This window comes from Phyllostomus hastatus, unplaced genomic scaffold, assembly GCF_019186645.2.
Source record: "Phyllostomus hastatus isolate PE091 unplaced genomic scaffold, TTU_PhHast_1.1 phas_contig_62, whole genome shotgun sequence".
NCBI lineage: Eukaryota > Metazoa > Chordata > Mammalia > Chiroptera > Phyllostomidae > Phyllostomus > Phyllostomus hastatus.
The window spans coordinates 19,011,765-19,029,207 of NW_025333921.1; the positions used below are offsets into that span (position 1 = coordinate 19,011,765).

General features: G+C 55.1%; 1 protein-coding gene across 1 annotated transcript; it reads left to right on the forward strand.

Annotated features, from left to right (window-relative positions):
* The first annotated feature begins 6,440 nt into the window (after positions 1-6,440).
* On the forward strand, positions 6,441-16,978 carry LMAN1L (lectin, mannose binding 1 like). The gene is given in 15 exon segments (XM_045848474.1): positions 6,441-6,525; positions 7,685-7,836; positions 9,121-9,143; positions 9,635-9,733; positions 9,777-9,781; positions 10,117-10,236; positions 11,036-11,091; positions 12,429-12,570; positions 12,850-12,928; positions 12,930-12,984; positions 13,998-14,152; positions 14,966-15,048; positions 15,051-15,088; positions 15,749-15,921; positions 16,894-16,978. Coding segments are annotated over 15 exon segments (1,350 nt in total).
* The last annotated feature ends 465 nt before the right edge of the window (positions 16,979-17,443 follow it).

The following is a 17,443-nucleotide window of genomic DNA, read 5'->3' on the forward strand; positions in this document are numbered from 1 at the left end:
CCGCTGCCCGGCCTCGGCGCTTTCTCCGCCGAGCCTGCCTGTCTCCCGTCCCCTGCCCCTGTGCCATCTTGTCCATCCCCCTGTCTCTGTGAGTGGGGCTGTGCTTGCCCTGTGAGTGGAGCGGGGTGGGGAGCACGGCCGGGAGAGGTGGCCGCCGCTTTGTGTCAGCTGCACCAGCAAGTGTCCTGTGTCTGCCGTGGGAGCTCTTGCCACCCGCCCTCCCCCACCATTCTGCGCCGGTCCAGGCTAGGCCCCAGGACCACCTGGGTGCTAGGGCCCTGTCTGCAGGGTGATGCCGGGGCTCCTGGCTGCCCCTCCTACTGTGTGTTGTTCAAGCCGGCAGCGCAAGGAGGACGGAAGCCAAGGAGGGGGTGGGGGAAATCCAGGCCTGACCCGATGGAGATGGGTAGGAGGCAGGAGGCAGGAGGTGAAGTAAATATCTCAAGCGATGTTGACTCTGGAGGGAGAGGGGAGGGAATCTTCGAGCTGCTGGTGGTTCTCACTGCTCACCTGGGATGTGAGAGCACTGCCCTCCCCCACCCTGCCACGGGCCTAGTCCTATGCCTGAGGATGCGAATTCTAGGGCATCTTGGGTGGCACAGGTGGAGAATGAGGACCAGCCCTGGCATTTTCTCCCCTCAGGTTCCTCAGGGCAGTAGTCAGTGCAGAACATCAGGGTTGGGAGAGGCTAACCTCGTACACTGAGGCAGCTGGGGGTCGTCCCCTTGTCCAGTTGGGGTCCTGACCCTGCTCTGATCAGCAGGGCCTGAAACCCAGGGCGTCCTGACTGCAGGGGGCCTATGCCAACAGGGCAGTGTGGCCGACACTGCATCCCACCCCCGCCCAGGGCAGTGCCCCCTTGCCTCTCCCAGTCTGTCCTCCTCGCACACTGCCATGCTCATTTTGCTGGAACTAGACCAACACGAATACTTGAAAACCTGCTATGTGCTAGGACTGGGGTTCAGTAAGCAAAGTAGATCCTGTGAAGTTCATAGTTAAGGAGACAATCACAAAGAGTTAATTACAAAGCTGGTAAATGCTATGAAACATGTATGCAATGGGAATCAGATCTTATCTGTAGATCAGAAGGGGCTGGGGGCTTCCAGGAAGAGGCAGCACGTAAGCTGAGATCCAGAAAGATGCACAGAAGTACAAGGGGCAGCCTGCACTTGAGGGAGAGGTGCTGAGACTGGAGGGAGGCTGCCTGTTCCAGGGCCCCTGAGCAGGTAGGCAAAAGTACCACAACTAGCCCAGAGGTGTGAGAACTGTTCTGGGGCAAGGACGTGGTGTCCACCTCACTGAGAGCCTCGGGGGAGCCAGCGACAGGCTCCCAGCAGGGTGGTGAGTGAGTGAAGTGATCACCCTGGCGGCTGGTGGAGGTCTGAAGGAAGCACTGAGGAGTAACCTGGGTGAGAGGATGGTGGGAGTGGACTGACTCCACAGGGATGTACAGGTAACAGTGCCTGAACTCAGGAGTGGGCTTGTACGAAGGTGAAGGAGAAGGGAGCCATGGCTGTGGGCGGGCAGGGGCTCGCTCCCTCTGCATGAGGGGACATCATAAGTTCTGTCCAGGGCACGCTGAGTTTTGAGTGCGCCTTTGACACTGCCAAGAGGTGTTGAGCAAGTTGGAATGTGGGGACTGAGTAGGGCGATGTGAGTTTTCAGCACCCAGGAAGACATGCAGAAGAGGGCCCAGCACCAAGCCCAGGGATGCTCTTAACACTCAAAGATCAAAAAGGGGAGACTGGGCTAGACGTAAAGAGGACAGGGGAGTGCCTCGTCATAGGGGCCAAGGGAAGGGCTGGGAGGGAGAGCCTGCAGGTCCCACTTCCCAGGAGACACAGAAGAAGGAGACAGTGCCCCCTGGAGGTCACTGGTCACTTGAGCAAGACCTGAGTTGGGTGGAGGCAGACTCTAGGTTACAATGGCTGGAGGTGGGTGCAGGCAATAGAGGGAGGTTGACAAATGGAGAAGTCTAGCTGTGGTGAAGAGAATGAGAAGTAAAGGATTTTTGAGACCACAGAGGCTTGAGCAAATCTGACCCCCAAGGGAAGGACATTTCCTTTCAAGTCTGCATACTAAGAGGAAGGCAGAAAATAGAGGGGATGGTAGTGATGGAAGGGGGAACCTTGGAGCAAGGAAGGGTGAGCAGGAAGGGGCCTGCTGGCCGGTGAGGGCAGAGGGACCTCCCCCGAGCGGGAGTCACGCAGCTGGCGCAGCAGCGGGTGGGGAGTGCCACTTCACCGAAGGCCAGGGTCCTGGGGACTCTGACAATGGGCTCTCACTAGCGGGTCCAACCCGGCTTGGTTCAGAAACAGGCGACGGTGTCAGTAGCCATGGATCATGAGGAGGGCAGGAGGCACCGTAACAAGCGGACCCTGCGTGACCTTGGGAGTGAGAAACGCCGGCGGCCTGGTGTTCCTGTTCCTTCCACCAGCGTCAGGGGAGCCCCTTCCTGACTCCCTCCTCCTCTCACTCGGTTTATGGCGTTTCCCCCTTTTCTCTCATCCTTCCCTTCTGCTCTGTGCTGGCCACTGGCTCACGACAAATGAGCAAGGAAAAATTATCACCCTGCAGGAGCTCGTGGACTGGTGGGGGGCCCACTCAAGACTCAGCTTAGTGCCCAGAATCTGGTCCGTGAGGTCGGGGAGGTGGGAAGTGCGAGGCAGCTGCTCAGACACTTGGGGGACCAGCAGGAGCAGGAGCAGGAGCGAGAGCGCTCTGGTGAACACGGTGAGGCTTGGGAGGGCGTGTGGAGCAGGGGCGCCGCCGGGGCTGTGCTTTGGAGCAAGTGCAGCTGAAGGGAAAGCAGGGCCCAGACCCGCCGGGTTGCCCAAGCCCCACAGGTGTTTCACTTTATGCAGAGATGACCAGGAGCAATTAAAGAGTTTAGGACAGAGGAGGGAGGTGGTCAGATCTGCATTCTAGAAAGATCCTCTGACTGCAATCAGGCCTTGGGGGCAAGGGATAGGCATCAAGAAGTGGAGACGGGGCAGGGGTGCGGAGGCTGCAGTCACCCGGGAAGGGGCCCGGGAAGCTAGTGGGAGGTGAGGTGGAAGAAGAACACCTGGAATTTCACTGACCGGAGCCTTCACCGTCTGCCAGGCCCTGTTCTGAGCACCAGAGGTAGGTGTATCACCTCGTTTAACCCTCTGAACAGCTCTTGGAGATACACCCTGTTATTTTCTCCATTTTACAAGTAAGGAACTGAGGCTTGGAGAGGCTCGGGACCGTAGCATGAGAGGGCAAGAGCAGAGTGAAGGTTTGCTGGCGACAACAGGAGGAAGCAGAAGGGATGGGGGCGGGGCAGTCTCTGGCTCCATCCGGTGAGAGTGCCACTCAGAGGCCCCAGCCATGGAAGAGGGTGGGCCAGAGGTTGGGGGGGGGGGGGTTGGTTTCAACATGTCATCTGGGGCCTATGTGACATCCAAGCAGAGTTGTGGCCTGCAGAGCTGGACATCCATTCAGGCCTGAGGCTCTGGGGAAAAGATGGGCTGAAAGTAGAGATTCGAGGGCCGTGGTGCAGCTGCAGTGCTTGAAGCCGTGGGCATAGGCGAGCTTGTCCGGAGAGCACGTGATGGGTGAGGGCAGATGCCCCAGTGAAAGGTTGCTGAGGCGGCGCAGTGGCAAAGGAGCTCCGGGGCTGCCTGGGGGCCCTAGGGTGGGGGTAAGGACCTCAGAACACACAGGGCAGGGCCTGGGAGGATGGGGGATGGATATCCACAGCGTTTCACACTGCAGAGACCAGATTAAAGAAGTGTCCACCAGGCACAGGGAACAAGGGGCACCGCCAGGCCTTGCTCAAGGAGGTTTCGCCCCATGGGCGGGCTGGAGTGGGGCAGGGGCAGGAGCTGGGAAGAGGGGGTGGGCGGTGGAAGAGCAGGGCCCAGGGTGGGGTTCGCAACTCTCAACTCGTCTGTGACGGCGCAGGAGAAAGTGGGTGCAGGTGACTGAGGGCTTAGTGTTGAGAAATGAAGTTTTCCTTTTAGCATGTCCTAAAATTTTACATTTACAGACTTGATTTTAATTAATCTGCAGAGCTTCAGTAATTGAATCCTATCGGGAACTTGCAAAGTACAGTAAATTTCAGTATCTAGAATTCTTGGCAAATGAGCCACTCCGGAAAACCAACACTTATTTGGATGAAAACACTTGAAATATAGGATTACTTACTTTGTAAAAATGTGTTTTATATGAAAAGTATCGAACATATAAAAAAGTAGAGGGAAGACTATAGCACATGCACTACCTGATCCGAGCAGTTACCAGTTCAAGGCCATGTACTTTGCCACCCACATGCCCCAGGCTCTGGGGTATGTGGAAGCAGATCCTAACCATTATATCGATTTCTCCAGAAAACTTTAGTACATTTCTCCAAAAGACAAAAGACTTTTTAAAAATGTAGCCACAATATTGTTATTACTCCAAAAAAAATTTTAATACTTCCTTAATTCAATCAAATATCCCTTGCTTAAATTTCCCCAACTGTCTCATTTTCCCCCAGTTGGCTGGTTAAAATTAGGCTTCAAACAAGGTTCACACACTGCATTTGTTTTCTCTGTCTCTTTCTATTTTTCATGGAGTTTATTTGCTGAGGAAACCTGGCTACTTGCAGGCATGAGCCTGTGGGAACCTGGCAGAGCGCTGAGTGTAACGGTGGAGAGAGCAGGACAGGGGAGGGTGACATGGGTGCTGGCCACACTGTCAGGACGTCCACCTGCGTGACCAAGACAGCAGGCGGCCTGTGGAGGCCCACCTGAAGCCAAAAGGAGAGCCCAAGGCTCCTGAAGGGTGGGACTGTCCCTGTGATCCCCAAGGTCCCTCAGCTGGGGGAGCTGAGGGAAAGCAGGAAGATGTCCTGAACTGAGGAGCAGGGGCGGAGCTCAGACTGGCCAAGGGCCAGAGGCTGCTCCCTGGCACACTGGAAGTGAGGGAGGCTCAGGGCCTGATGTCTGCATAGGGGAGGGGGAGTGCAGTGCCAAAACCAGCTACCGGTCAGTGCCCAGCTCCTCCCCTCCTGGTCCTTCCCCTGCCCCTCCTTGGCCTCCCAGCTATTGTCCACCCTGGGCCCAGACACCAGATCTTTTTATAGTGCTTGTGGTCAGTGACCCTGACCCCTAGCTCTGCCTTCCCCTCCTCTTGTTCCTCGCCCCCCACACTGCCCCCACGCAGGCAGTGCCAGGGGTCCAGCACCCCTCCCAGGCTTGTCCTCTGTTCCACCCACCATACCACACCTCTGTCCACCAGCCTCAGTGTCTCTCCTCTGCCTTTTTCCTTCTCTGCCCTAGGGTTTCCCTTATCCTTCTGCCTCTCCTTAGGGGGCCTCCCACGCCTCCTACCCCACATCCTGGACCCATGAACACACACACTCATGCTGAGTCCCAGACACAGAGACACAAGGCAACTTGGACCAACACAAACCTCTAGTTTCCTGGCTCCATGCCAGCGGTCCTATAGCTGTCTCTGAGAACCAGGGCAGCCTAGAGTGGAGCACCCTCACAGTCAGCGGCTCTGCTGAGAGACACCAGCTATGTAGGTATGAGAGCATGTTAGCCCACGGGTCTGTGTTCAGGGCCTTCCAAACCCAGACCTACAGAGAGTCTGTCTTCTACAAAATCTTGTTCAAAAAGATTTTTGAGGACTTACAAGGACCTATGCAATAGAAAAGAGCTTAAAGTAGGAATGAGGAAGAATGAAGCTAGCCCTGACTGGTGTGGCTCGGTGGGTTGGGTGTCATCCTGCAAACCTAAAGGTCACAGGTTTGGCTCCTGGTCAGGGGACATGCCTGAGTTGTGGGCCTGCCTTCCATTGAGGTGTGTGTGAGGGGCAACTGATTAATGTTTCTCCCTCCCTTCCTCCCTCTCTAAAAATAAATAAAATATTTTAAGAAGTAAAATAATGAGAATGTGGCTTAGGGTTGGGGTTGAGGCATAAAATGAGTCCAGGAGCCCTGGCTGGGTAGCTGAGTGGATTAGAGCATTGTCCCAATGCACCGAGGTTGCAAGTTCAGTTCCTGGTCAGGGCACATACAAGAATCAGCCAATGAATGCATGAATAAGTGCAGCAACAAACTGATGTTTTTCTCTCCCCCTCCCCCTGTCTAAAATCAATGTAAACAAAAAAAATTTTTTTTAAATGATTCCAGGAACTTTTTGCCAAAACATAGGCCTGCCTACCCTTAGAGTTGGGCCATGGATCTGGTTCAGAGCCTCCTAGCAGGCAAAGCAAAGGGAAGAAGCAGATCCACTGTGTATTTCTGTGTCTGTGGGATGTAAGTTCTGAAAAACAGCACTGTTCCTGACTGCGACCAGAACAAATATCGCTTTAAGGTGACAGGCACTGTCTTGAGGTCTTGGCCCAATCCTGCTCACAGAGGTACGAGGAAGCAAAGGAGGGCCTGCTCCTCACAGCGCCAAGCCAGGCTCTGCCTCTGGGCCAGGATGACAGGCCTGCACCCCACCCACTACTGTGGGCCTTGCCAAGTCAGGGGTGCCACAGACCCTGTGGAGGAGCAAATCCCCCGATGTATGTTCATTGTCCCTTCATTCATTCATTGACCTTTTTTATTGGACTCCTTCCCCCGTGTCCCTCTGTGTCCAGCTCTGAGACAGGGGCTGCATCAGGCTCAAAGGTGCTCATAGTCTGGGGCAAGGTCCCGTGAACAGCCCACATAAGGCCGGAGGCATAAGTGTAGTAGACAGCGGGCAACCTTTGCCTCTCGCAAGTCACTTTAGAGGCAGTGGTGGCTCCCAAGGGCCCCCAGGACTCCTGGCCTTGCAGCCTCTGAGCCTCCCCACCTCCAACCCTGGCCTTTGCTGAGCAAACAGGCCAGAACAGCAGTCTCTGGAAAGTCCTGGCAGGGACTGGCTCTGGGCCAGGTGCCAGGCTGGCAGGATGGAGGGGTGGGGAGCCAGCGGGGGTGGGGCCTCTAATCTCCCTTTCCCTGGTTCCTGCCAACCCTGCCTTAGTTTCTCTCCACTTTCCTCCCTTCTTTGTCCCCCCCACTTCCACCAATAACTCTCTCTCTCACACACACACACACACCACCCTTCACCCTTTCCTCTCCTCTCAGTTCTGCAGGCCAGCTCCAGCTTTGCTTTCATGCTTTCCTCATCCGAAGTGCTCCTCTACATCCCCCACCAGGAAGCCCCCGAAGGCATCGGGGCACACTGGAGCCCCCACCCGCCTATTCTCTCAAAGTGCTCTCCGGTGTTCAGTGGTCTCAGGCATGTCCTTTTCCCTCATAGAGCCTCAGCTTCCTCGTCTGAGAAACAGAAAGGGTTGGACACAGAGCTCTCTCCTGGTGGAATAAGTTTGGACTTCGGACTTAGATGGAGCTGAGTTCCAATCCACTTATTTCTTTAAAATTTTCTGAGCCTCAATTTCCTCATCTATAAAATGGGGTCTGATAAAAACAGACTGCACGGACCTGTGGTGAGGCTCGAGTGAGAGAGCAGGCGTGGTGTGCTGCAGAGGTCTGGCGTTCATTGCCATCCCATGCCAGACTCCAGTACCCACTTCTCCAGTGGATTCCTTCCTGTGTCTGACCAGCCAGTCCAGCATTTGATGGCAGGCTTTGATGGTGCCTGCTTCCTCCCCCCTCAAGCCCAGCCAGGCTAATGAGAGAGAATAATGGGGCGGAGAGGAAGATGGGGCCCAGGCCCTGGGTGGCCCTGGCCCACAGACACTGCCCCAGACCTGCGGGGAGTGCAGGCCCAAGCCTTGAGGAGCTGAAGCAGTGCAGTGTGGAGCAGGGCTCCTATCTTCTTCTCTAGCTGGGAGGTGGACATGCAGATGAGGGTGACCAGGCTGGGGCACTAGGGAGCCCAGGGCATGGTGAGTGGCCCCCACCAAGGCCCAGCAGACAGGATGGGTCAGGGAGTGGGGTGGGGAGCCCAGGGTCCCAGGGTCCCATGCGGGAGTTGAGCAGCTGGGTCCCATAGGCCACGTGGTCCACCCCAGGCAGGGCCCAAGTTGGCTGTGTCCTGGAGAGGCCTGTCTGAGGGAAGGCATCAGGATCCTCTTCAATTCCTCGCCCCAGGATACCCAGGTGAGCAGTGCCTCCTGCCTCCCCGCTGCACACACCTGGACCCTCCTCCTGGTGCCTGCAGCTCAGGCTGCTTGTCACCTCCCATGGAGACAGCCCTGCCATCCCTGTGCCAGCCAGTGAAGAGCATACCTCTCCGAGCTGCTTCGGGAAGGACCTAAGCCTCCCCCAACTCCTGCGCTGCATACACACTGTCCACCCATGCCCCTGCCCCAGCCTCTGACAAGGAGCCCGCCCCTCCTAGGGCTGTGCCCTCCTTGCTCACCAGAGGTAGTGCCTCCCTGGGACTCCCTCCCCCTCAGTCCCAACTGTGCCTCCTCTGGGAGCCACCCCGGGGAGTCCTCCATTCAGTCACCCCAACAGCTGCAGATCACCGGGGGTGGTGAAATGATGCAGGTGAGGCCTATGGTCAGCGCTTTCATTCACATCACTCTTTCATGCCCGACACTCGTGAGAAGTGGGGAACATTAGTTCGCAATCACAGGTGGAGATACTGAGTCGCAGAGAGGTGAAGTGACTTGCCCGAGGTTCCACAGCTGCGCACCTACCAGAGCTTTGGGGCCAGGCTTGCCTGTGGAGGGTCCATACCCATCTCCCAGCCAGCTTCCTGCCACGCCCTTCCCTTTCTCCAGATGATGTGCCTGCTTCTCCCTCCCCACCCACTGCCTCCTTACTAGCTGGGCCCGTTCCTCAGTGTCTCTCGAAAACACCCCTTAGCTCATAACAATTAGGATAATTGCTGACTGACATTTATAGAGCAGAGCTTTCTGTGTGCCACCCAGTGTCAAGCAGTCCACATTCATTGTCTTAGTTAATCCTTGGAACAATGTTATGAGGTAGTTTCCATTATTATCCTCATTTGAAAAATGAAGAAGTGGGAATTTAGGCAGGCCAGGTCACAGCCAGGAGGCACACACAGGTGGTTGCTCTGCTCGGAGCTGGCGTCTGCTGCTCTGCACCACCGCCGTCTGGTCTGAAGAGGGCGGAGACCCGCGCTCTGCTGTGAGCAGTGTTCGTGTGCTCAGAGAAACTCGGGAACTCTCAGGTTCAGCGCCCTTCTCCTCACTCCCCAGAGCCTGCTGCACAGCCCTGCAAGGCAGGTGGGCTGGTCATATTGTCCTCATCCACTGGGACACATCTCGTCTCGTCTGTCCTGAGTCTTTCCTGCCACAGTCCAAGCTTGGCAGAGATAGGAAAGAGATGGCTGACCCTGCGGCACAGGGGAACTTGGAGTTTAAGGAAGGGGGAAGGAGAGAAGACCAGTAGGAAGAGGGGGTAGCGCTGGGGGATTCAAGGCAAAACCCCACTTTGGGTCCAGGCTTGGTCCCACCTGGGAAGAGTCACAGAAAGACCCTTGACCTCTTCTGTGAACTCCAAGTACCAGCGCTCTGCCAGGCAGGCTTGTTCTCCCGCCCCTCTCTTCTGCCAAGGGAGCAGACTGTGGCGAGAGAGATTCAAGCTAGACCCCAGGGACAGGGCCCATAGCAGGTCATCCAGTTGAGGAGAAGTGGCCTCTGGGCAGAATGGCTTCTGGGGCCACCCTCACTGTCCAGGCCTTGGGTCACCATGGCCCTGCTGGACTCCAAGTCTCCATAAAGATGGAGCCAGCTGGGTGCTGGGCTCTTGTTACCAGGACTTCCGGAACTGGCTTCAGATGCAGATCACCTACTGGGGCGAAGTCTGCCCGTGAGCAAGCCCTACTCATGCACAGCCTCTTTTGTTTTTGCAGGTCACGTGAGTGGGCGGGGTGTGCAGGTTACAGGGCTCAGAGCTACATAGGTTCTGTGTGGTCTGTTGCCCGTGGCCTTAGGAGACTCATGCCTGTGACAGCACAAAGAATCCCTGGAACATATGAGCAACACATACATGGGATCCTCCTCTCTACACAGAATCCTAAGTGGCCCAAAGCACATGCCTGTGAGGGCTCACATGAGACCAGGATGCAAACCGCTCCACACCATTCTGACACCCTGCTCCCATTCTAAAGCCAGGGGAGCCCAAGACTCAGAGTTGGGGACAATTTCCCCTGCTGGGGGCAGGACAGAGGAGGGGGCTCTGTGCCCCTCCAGAGTCCTTGAACAGCAGCCTCTCACCCAGAGGTCTGGATTTGGTCTGGGTCAATGTGGAACCTCTGCTTTTTGCCCCTGGAAGTTTCTTTGGGATCTCAGCAGCCACCAGAACCCTGGCAGGTGAGGGCCTTATGGGCAGGCAAGAGCAGAGGAACAGTACCTCATGAATCATTCTGAGCGCATACCCCTTCTAAGAAGCACTGGGTGTGGGGCTAGCCATTCCTCACTGTGTGACCTGGGCAAGACACGAGTCCTCTCCTGTCTGCCTTGAAGAGTCGTTGAAATTCTCAAATAGGATAAAGCATGAGAAACTTTTATTCCAGTGTTAGCCCCCTGAGTGCCCATAGCTGGAGCTGTGGGGCAGGTGGAAGAGAGATAGTGACGAGGGACCTTTTGGGAAATGGAGCAAAAGATGTAATGGAGAGTCATGGAGGGACCCACAGCCGGTGCAGTTGGTGAGAGTTCGTGAATGCCAAGACTTCCGTCTTCGGACTCTGGGCACTGGAGAGTCACGGAAGGTTTCTGAGGAGCGCCTGCTGCACGGCTCTGCAAGGCACGACATGGTCAGAGCCATACTCAAGAGAGGGCCACCACATGGTCACTCATGTCTGTAGCACCCTGGGGGCCCAAGGGTGTTGCTCAGTCTGCCCCCAGGACTCTAGTTCAAGGTTGTCCAATTTTCCTACTCACTGGGGGCCCACCTCTGGCTCCAGGGAGGCAGCTCCCATAGCCCACACATCTGCTCGTCTGACCCTCACACCTTTCTTATGAAGTAAGTAAGGTAAGGGTCAAAGCTGCCTAAGGCCAAGCACATCTCCTGCCTGTCTGAAATATAACGGAGTTTGGGGGAGGAGGGCTGGGTGAGTGCACTGCTGGGTGGGGGCAGGTCTTCCCTTCCCTTCTCTATCCTCCTTTCCAGACGACCATGGTGTCTTGTCCTTCCTGACCTTCAGTTTGAGCCAGCCAGGTCCAGAGGTGATGTTACCCCTGGACCTGCCCTGGCAGAGGGCTAGGGGACAGGCACCCTGGAGACCCCTTCCATCCTGGGTGCCATCAGACCTGCCACTACAACCATCATCTCTGCCTGTTGGGGACCGCCCTGCCTGGTCTCAGGAAGCTGTAAACCCCGCTCCCCCCCACCCCATGACTTAGGCTGAGTGAGAGACCTCCGGACCAGGAGCCACTAAGGAGATGAAACTTATTTCCCTGGCATGAATGCTGCCTGTTCTGTGCCTGGCCTCCAGTGCTTGATCAGTTAGCCAATGACGGGTAAGATTTCCCACAGAGGGAATCATCTAAGATAGGCATGATCATAAGGAGGCCTCAGGGAAGAGACTCAGGGGGCTGTGGAAATGAAGGGATGATCGACATCGACCCCTGCCCCCTCGGCTTTGTCAAAGCCTGAGTCCTTGTTCTTAGTTGTGAGAAATCCAAGTCTCCTGGCTGCCTTTGTCTCCTCTGCCTGACTTAGGCCTGCAGAAATAGCAGGGGCGATGCAGTTCAGACCAGAGTTAGTGCACCCCTGGGGTTATCAGACCTGGGACATAGAATATGCAAGATCCTGTGAGACCTGTTTGCTGGAGGATGCTTTTGAATTAGAATATGAAGGCACGAGCAAGAAACAAGACTAGCCTTTTAGGTCCCATAGTCTTTTTAAGTGATAAAACACAAACTCTCAGCCCAGAATCCCAGTGGGAGTTCTGTCAGTCCCTTTGAAAACTACCTATTCCTTTTGATCTTCCCTGCCGGACTGTAATCCACAAACTGTGTCTATATTCTTAATAAAAACCTACTCAGGTGGCAACTCAGGGCGCTCTCCACTAGAGAGGGTGGCCATTTCATCCCTATTTATCCACAGGACCCAGTTGTCCCTGTGTATGTTTTTCTCGTGTTTCAACAAGCCATCCGCAGCGTTCCGCAGTCACTGCAGGCCGGTGGCTGAGACATCTACCTGCTCTTTGAGCTTTGCCAGGCCCTGTGCTGGGCTGTGCTGGGGGCAGCAGTGACCCAGAGCCAGGCCTTGTCCTCAAAGACCTGCCAGGCTGGCTGTGGGAGCACAGAGAAGAGGTCTGAGCCAGCCAGGGAGCAGGGAGCAGTAGCACAGACAAAGGCCTGCCCTGCGGCCTGAGGGAGCAGGCCCAGGGACTGCAGGGCCTATGATTGAGCTGAGAGAGAACCAGGGCTCTTTCCTGGCTGAGGTGAACGTATGGTCAGGGAGGGGGACTGGTTTGTGGGAAACCCCGTGAGAAGGTTCCCCTCATCCCCAGATCTCCCACAGGTTTCAGGCCCAAGTTTTTGTCTTTCTCCTCCAGGCTCCACTGAAGCCCTTCCTGGAGATAAAGCAGCTCCGCCCAGTGAGGCAGCTGGAAGAGCTGTGGGCAAGACCTGCCCTAGGCACCAGAGAAGACATGATTCCAAAGCTGAGCTCAAAGAGGGTAGGGGCCCAGGAAGCAGGCAGGTGGGGCAGGGGCCAATTTGGGCATCATAGGATCCTCTTTTGTTCAAATCAGGAGTCCTCTAACCAATGGGGAGATGGAGGCTATATCTAAGTTGTCTCTGGGACCCAGGTGCTCCCTCTTATCCCCACCTCACCACCCAGACATATCTTCCCAGGGGGGTCTTTGAGGCAGAAGGCATGCTTTTCTGCCCGCCCCCCTCTAAGAAGCCCACAATAGATACGATCTATTGCCTTACCCCAGCTAGCTGGCTGTCCAGCCCTGTGCTAATCCCCAGGGGAAAGAATTTTTGACCTGGAGGAGACACTGATCAGACGCAACCAGATCTTGCATGGTGTCTCTGAGCGGCTGGCCCAAGCAATTGGAAGAGCAGCTGGGGTTCCCAGGCCAGGCCAGGCCTGAGGGAGCCTGGGTGATTGGACCCTGGAACAGCCATGCAGCCTGGAGAAGCTGACTCCTTACACACTGGATCCCAGGCACCAGTGGCTCCCTGTGTCCAGAAAGAAGAGCAAGCACTGTACTTGGGAATGACTGTCCCCCAAAGTCTGGAGGAAAAGAAGGGCAAGGGTGAAATGCTGCAGGTCACAACAGGGTGGACCTGCCAGGCAGGGGATTGTGCTGGAGGGTAGCTCTGCACAAGCAAATGCCCAGGGAGCCTCACAGCTGAGGCTAGAGAGAGGATATGTCAGGTATTTTGATGTGGGTCTGTAGACAATTGACGAAAGTAGACTGGGTGCCAGTTTGCATGTAGCTTCCCATGTGACTTGATTCACACATGGCTTGCTTAATGCTCAGATGCACCGGAGTCCTTGTTTCACCTCCTCCTTTGCCATCTGGCTTCTCCCCAGGGAATCATGCCCCATAGCATGCCCAGCCTTGGGCCTGAGAGTTGCATTCAGTCAAGATGTTAGATGCTGGTCAGAAGAGGCCAGCGACTCCTGTGATATTTGCTGAGCTCTGGTAGCTTGAAGTTTGAATCTTGTGTCCTCAGACCAGGGCAGCTGAGGCTGGTCTACTGGAGTGGGGAAGGGTGGGGCACCACACTCTAAGGCTAGGTCTCTCTAATCCTACTCCCTGCCAGATTCTATTCACCCCAAAGACGCCATTTCTCCAGGCTGCTCAGCAAGGCAGGGGCCCAAGCACTGGGAGTTAGCTGTTACTGGCCACAGCTTGAACTGTGCCCTGGGGGAAGTGGAGAGGAGAGGACTGAATTGGGCCTCTGCCTCCTTCAGGGGCAGAACCACTCCTGGAAAGTGGAGGGGTTCTCAGAAACCACCAGTGTCTGCATGGGGCGGGGGGGGGTAGGGACCACCCTCAGGGAGAGGAGTTTGAGAGCAGGGGGAATCCAGAAGCCAAATGGACAGGGGTCAGATAAACTCAATGTGTCCATAATAAGGGGGGCCAGTAATCTGGCAAGGCCTCTAGAAGAAAGAGGTGTGCAGTGCCCTGGGGAAGGTGGACTCTGACAACAGAGGGGCTGTGCCCCGGGCCACAGAGAAGGGGCTTGCTTTTCTTCAGGACTCTGCTGAGCACCCTGAGCTGTGGACAGTGGACTTGCTCCAAGACCTGCAAGAGATGAGGTAAGGGCACAGGGCTAGGAGGGGTCACGAAGGCAGAGGGAAAAGAAGCCCCACTCCACTTGCTTCTCTGCCCAAAGTTTGTCTGTCAGCCCGTGATCCCTCCTGTCCTTTTCTGAGCACCCAATCCAAAGCCTGGCACACAGACAGGAGCTGGGGCCAGAGTTAGGTTTATCGAGTTGACCTGAATTTAATTGAATCAACATTAAAGTTTTGAAAATGTGCGTTTAAAAGCACGAGGGCCCCCTACTCAACATTCCCACCCAGAGAGGGTTAGTAAATCTGAGCTCCTGGAAGGAGGGGACATTTTGGTCGAGTTCTTGGAAGGAGCACAGCCAAGACCTAGTTGTGGTAGGTGGTCTCTGACTTCCTTTGCCTCCTCCTGTTTCCCAGCATCCTACTCTAGGACAGGTGTCTGGAGCTACCCCCTGGGGGCAGGGGGTCACCTTCATGCCAGGAAGGAGGGAAGCTTCAGTATGAATGCTGTGGCTGTAGACCAAGCCTTGTCCCCCATCTAGACTGGGAGTGGGAGGATGGGATGAAGGAGAAGAGCTAAATCCCCTGGAAGCTGGAAGTGAAAGGCAGAGCCTGGGGAGTTTGAGACAGAAATCTTCAGGGAGATCTTTGAGCTAAAGCTGTCTCAGGATCCAGGAAAGAGGTTTGGGGTGAGAACAGTCCCCAAGAAGGGGTCCTATGGATGATGCCTGTTCCCCACCCAGACGCTGCCTCTGGGAATTATGAGAAATGGTTAGGCAGTTTGGGTGCAACCGGAAAAAAAGGAATGAGTCCCCTCCCTTGGCTTCCACTCCCCACCAGGGATGCAGCAACTCACATAGCTCCAAGAGCCCAGGTCTTCTATCTGCCTGTGGGCATCAAGCATCTTTTCTTAGAGTTGACTCAGGCCTGAGCCTCCTGCAGAAAAACCTTTGGGGCCCAGTGGTAAGGGGGAAAGAAGCAGCACCATGGGGGTTCCACCCCTGAGATCTGGGCTCAGCCCCTTTCTCCAGTGCTGCTGCAGCCCCAGGCCCTCCTGCGTTAGCCCTCCCCTCCTGGGACCCTGGAAGGCACACTTGTGTCTGTATTTGGGTGTGCGTGCACATGTGCACACAGGGACACATCTCATCTTCTCTCTACTCTCTGCTCTCTGGAGAATCCCACAGACTCTCAGCACCAGCAAGGCCCTGGACACCACTTGGTGAACTCCTTCAATGACTAGAAGAGAAATGGGAGTGTGCTGTGCCCAGGGTCACTCAGAGCAGCCTGCTCTTCCCCATACCTCTGCCCCATCTTGCTCTTTTTCTTGCCTTTACCACCAGCCTGTCTTTTGCTATTTCTTTTTCTCTCTCATCTCAAGAAACTTTGGCCCCATGATGATCCAAGGCCCCGGGGCTTCCCAGCTGTTCCCACAGATGGAGACATGGAAGCTGAGGCAGGGATGGCAACTTTGTTCTCTGCCCTCTCCCCAGGTGCCCGGGATGAAAACCCGAGCACCCCAAAGCCTGAGATAGGAAAACAGAGCCCACAATGGCCCAGATTCCAGATCCCCTCCCTCCCTCTGAGTAAGAAGCTGATCCAGGACCTTAGAACTTTTCCTTTCAGAAAGCAGCAGCCACGGACTCCTACCTACCTGGCCAGCCCCCAGGGGCCTCCTTGCGCCTGCAGCCTAGCATCTTCCTGTTCTTCCTTCCTATCTAAATTGTAGGTTTCTTCTACTACATGCACATCAGGGAGGCCTTCCCTATGGGCAGGACTTTCCACCCCTACCTGGCTTGGTTCTGGGGCACAGTCATTTGACTTGTGAGAAGGACCATTAAGGCCCAGGTCCACCTGCCTGGTCTACCAGCTGGCAATGAGCATGGCCCACTTTTTCAGTAAGCACTGCTAGCCATTTTTTCAGCTGATCCCATCTGGATCCTGCCCTCGCAGAAATCACTCTCTAATGTGAGAAACTGACAAGCACATGCTAGTCACACCCTATGTGGTCAGTGCCATGATGGCAGGAAGCTCAGGGGCTATAACAGTACAAGAAAATACATTTGACTCAGCTTGAGGAAATCAGAGAATCAACCCAGAAGGGACATTTGACATGGGCCATCAGGGCAACTAGTTTTCCAACCTGATAAGTAAAGGCATGAATACAGAGAAAACAACATAAGAAAAGGCACGGAAGCATGAAAGAAACACAATATTTTGGAGAAAAAGTGGCAAGTTTAGTACTGTCAGAGCAAAGAGTGGGATCAGTTTGTGAAAATGGGCAAAAAGAATCACAAAGATTGGGGGGAGGTCACTGTTTCTACTTGGTGGATGTTTGTTGAATGAATGAAACATTTAGAGATGCAGGGTGTGCTAAAGAGCTCAGAAATGAGATTGATAGTTCTTGGTGGAATTTCAAAACAAGAATAACCAGTATAGGCAAGGGTGTCCTGGAAGAGCAAGGAAGTGTGCTGAGCTTTAAAAGTAGAGTTGAAGAGGGGACCACATCCAGGTGAGGGGAACAGCCAACATATGAGGTGGAATGATGACAGGCTTATGTGTCGCATGGAATACAATGGTGGCCATAAGGCTGGAGCCACCTGGACAGAACTTGAATGCCAGGGAGAAAGTGTGGTGCTGATAGGGCAGGCCAAAGGAGCCATAGTAGGTCCCAGAGCAGAGGATGCTGTGGTGCAGTGAGTGTAGTAAGTGTAGCAAGCCTGTTCTCAGAAGCTCAGAAGGGAGAGGCCCAAGTAATCTTCTCTCCCTAGGAGCAGGCTGGACAAGAGCCTTTAGGACTGTCTGGCCACAGGCAGCCTTTCCCTTAGTCCTGCCCCATGCATCCTTAGGGCCTGAGGGTTCTGAGGAGGGACTCCTTTCCCTGAAGGAGTGCTCACTTCTCATCCCTGGGCAGTGGATGGTGTCCGGGAGGTGGAGAGTGAGGCCACTTCCCTCTTGGTGCCCAGCTTATATCCACACCCCAGCTTTTGGCGAAGCTGCAACCTTATCCAAGGTGATTTCCCTCTCCCCATGCTTTTATACGCTTATTTACCTTCCATGTTTGCCTTTATTCCTCTGGAGAGGTAGCTGGGAGTGGACTTCAGGCAGGCAAGGAGGCCAAGGGCTGCCTTGACCACAAAAAGACTGGATACCCCACAGACCTTGAGCCCTGGACAACTGACCCCACATTCTTCAGAACAAGGAGAGGTGTCTCCAGGTGCCTGTCTTGGGTCAATCCAACCAGTAACACCATGAACAACTCTGTCTCCTAACTCCTTTCAGCCCCAGGGGTCATAGGGGCAGGCCTGTGATGGAGAGTTC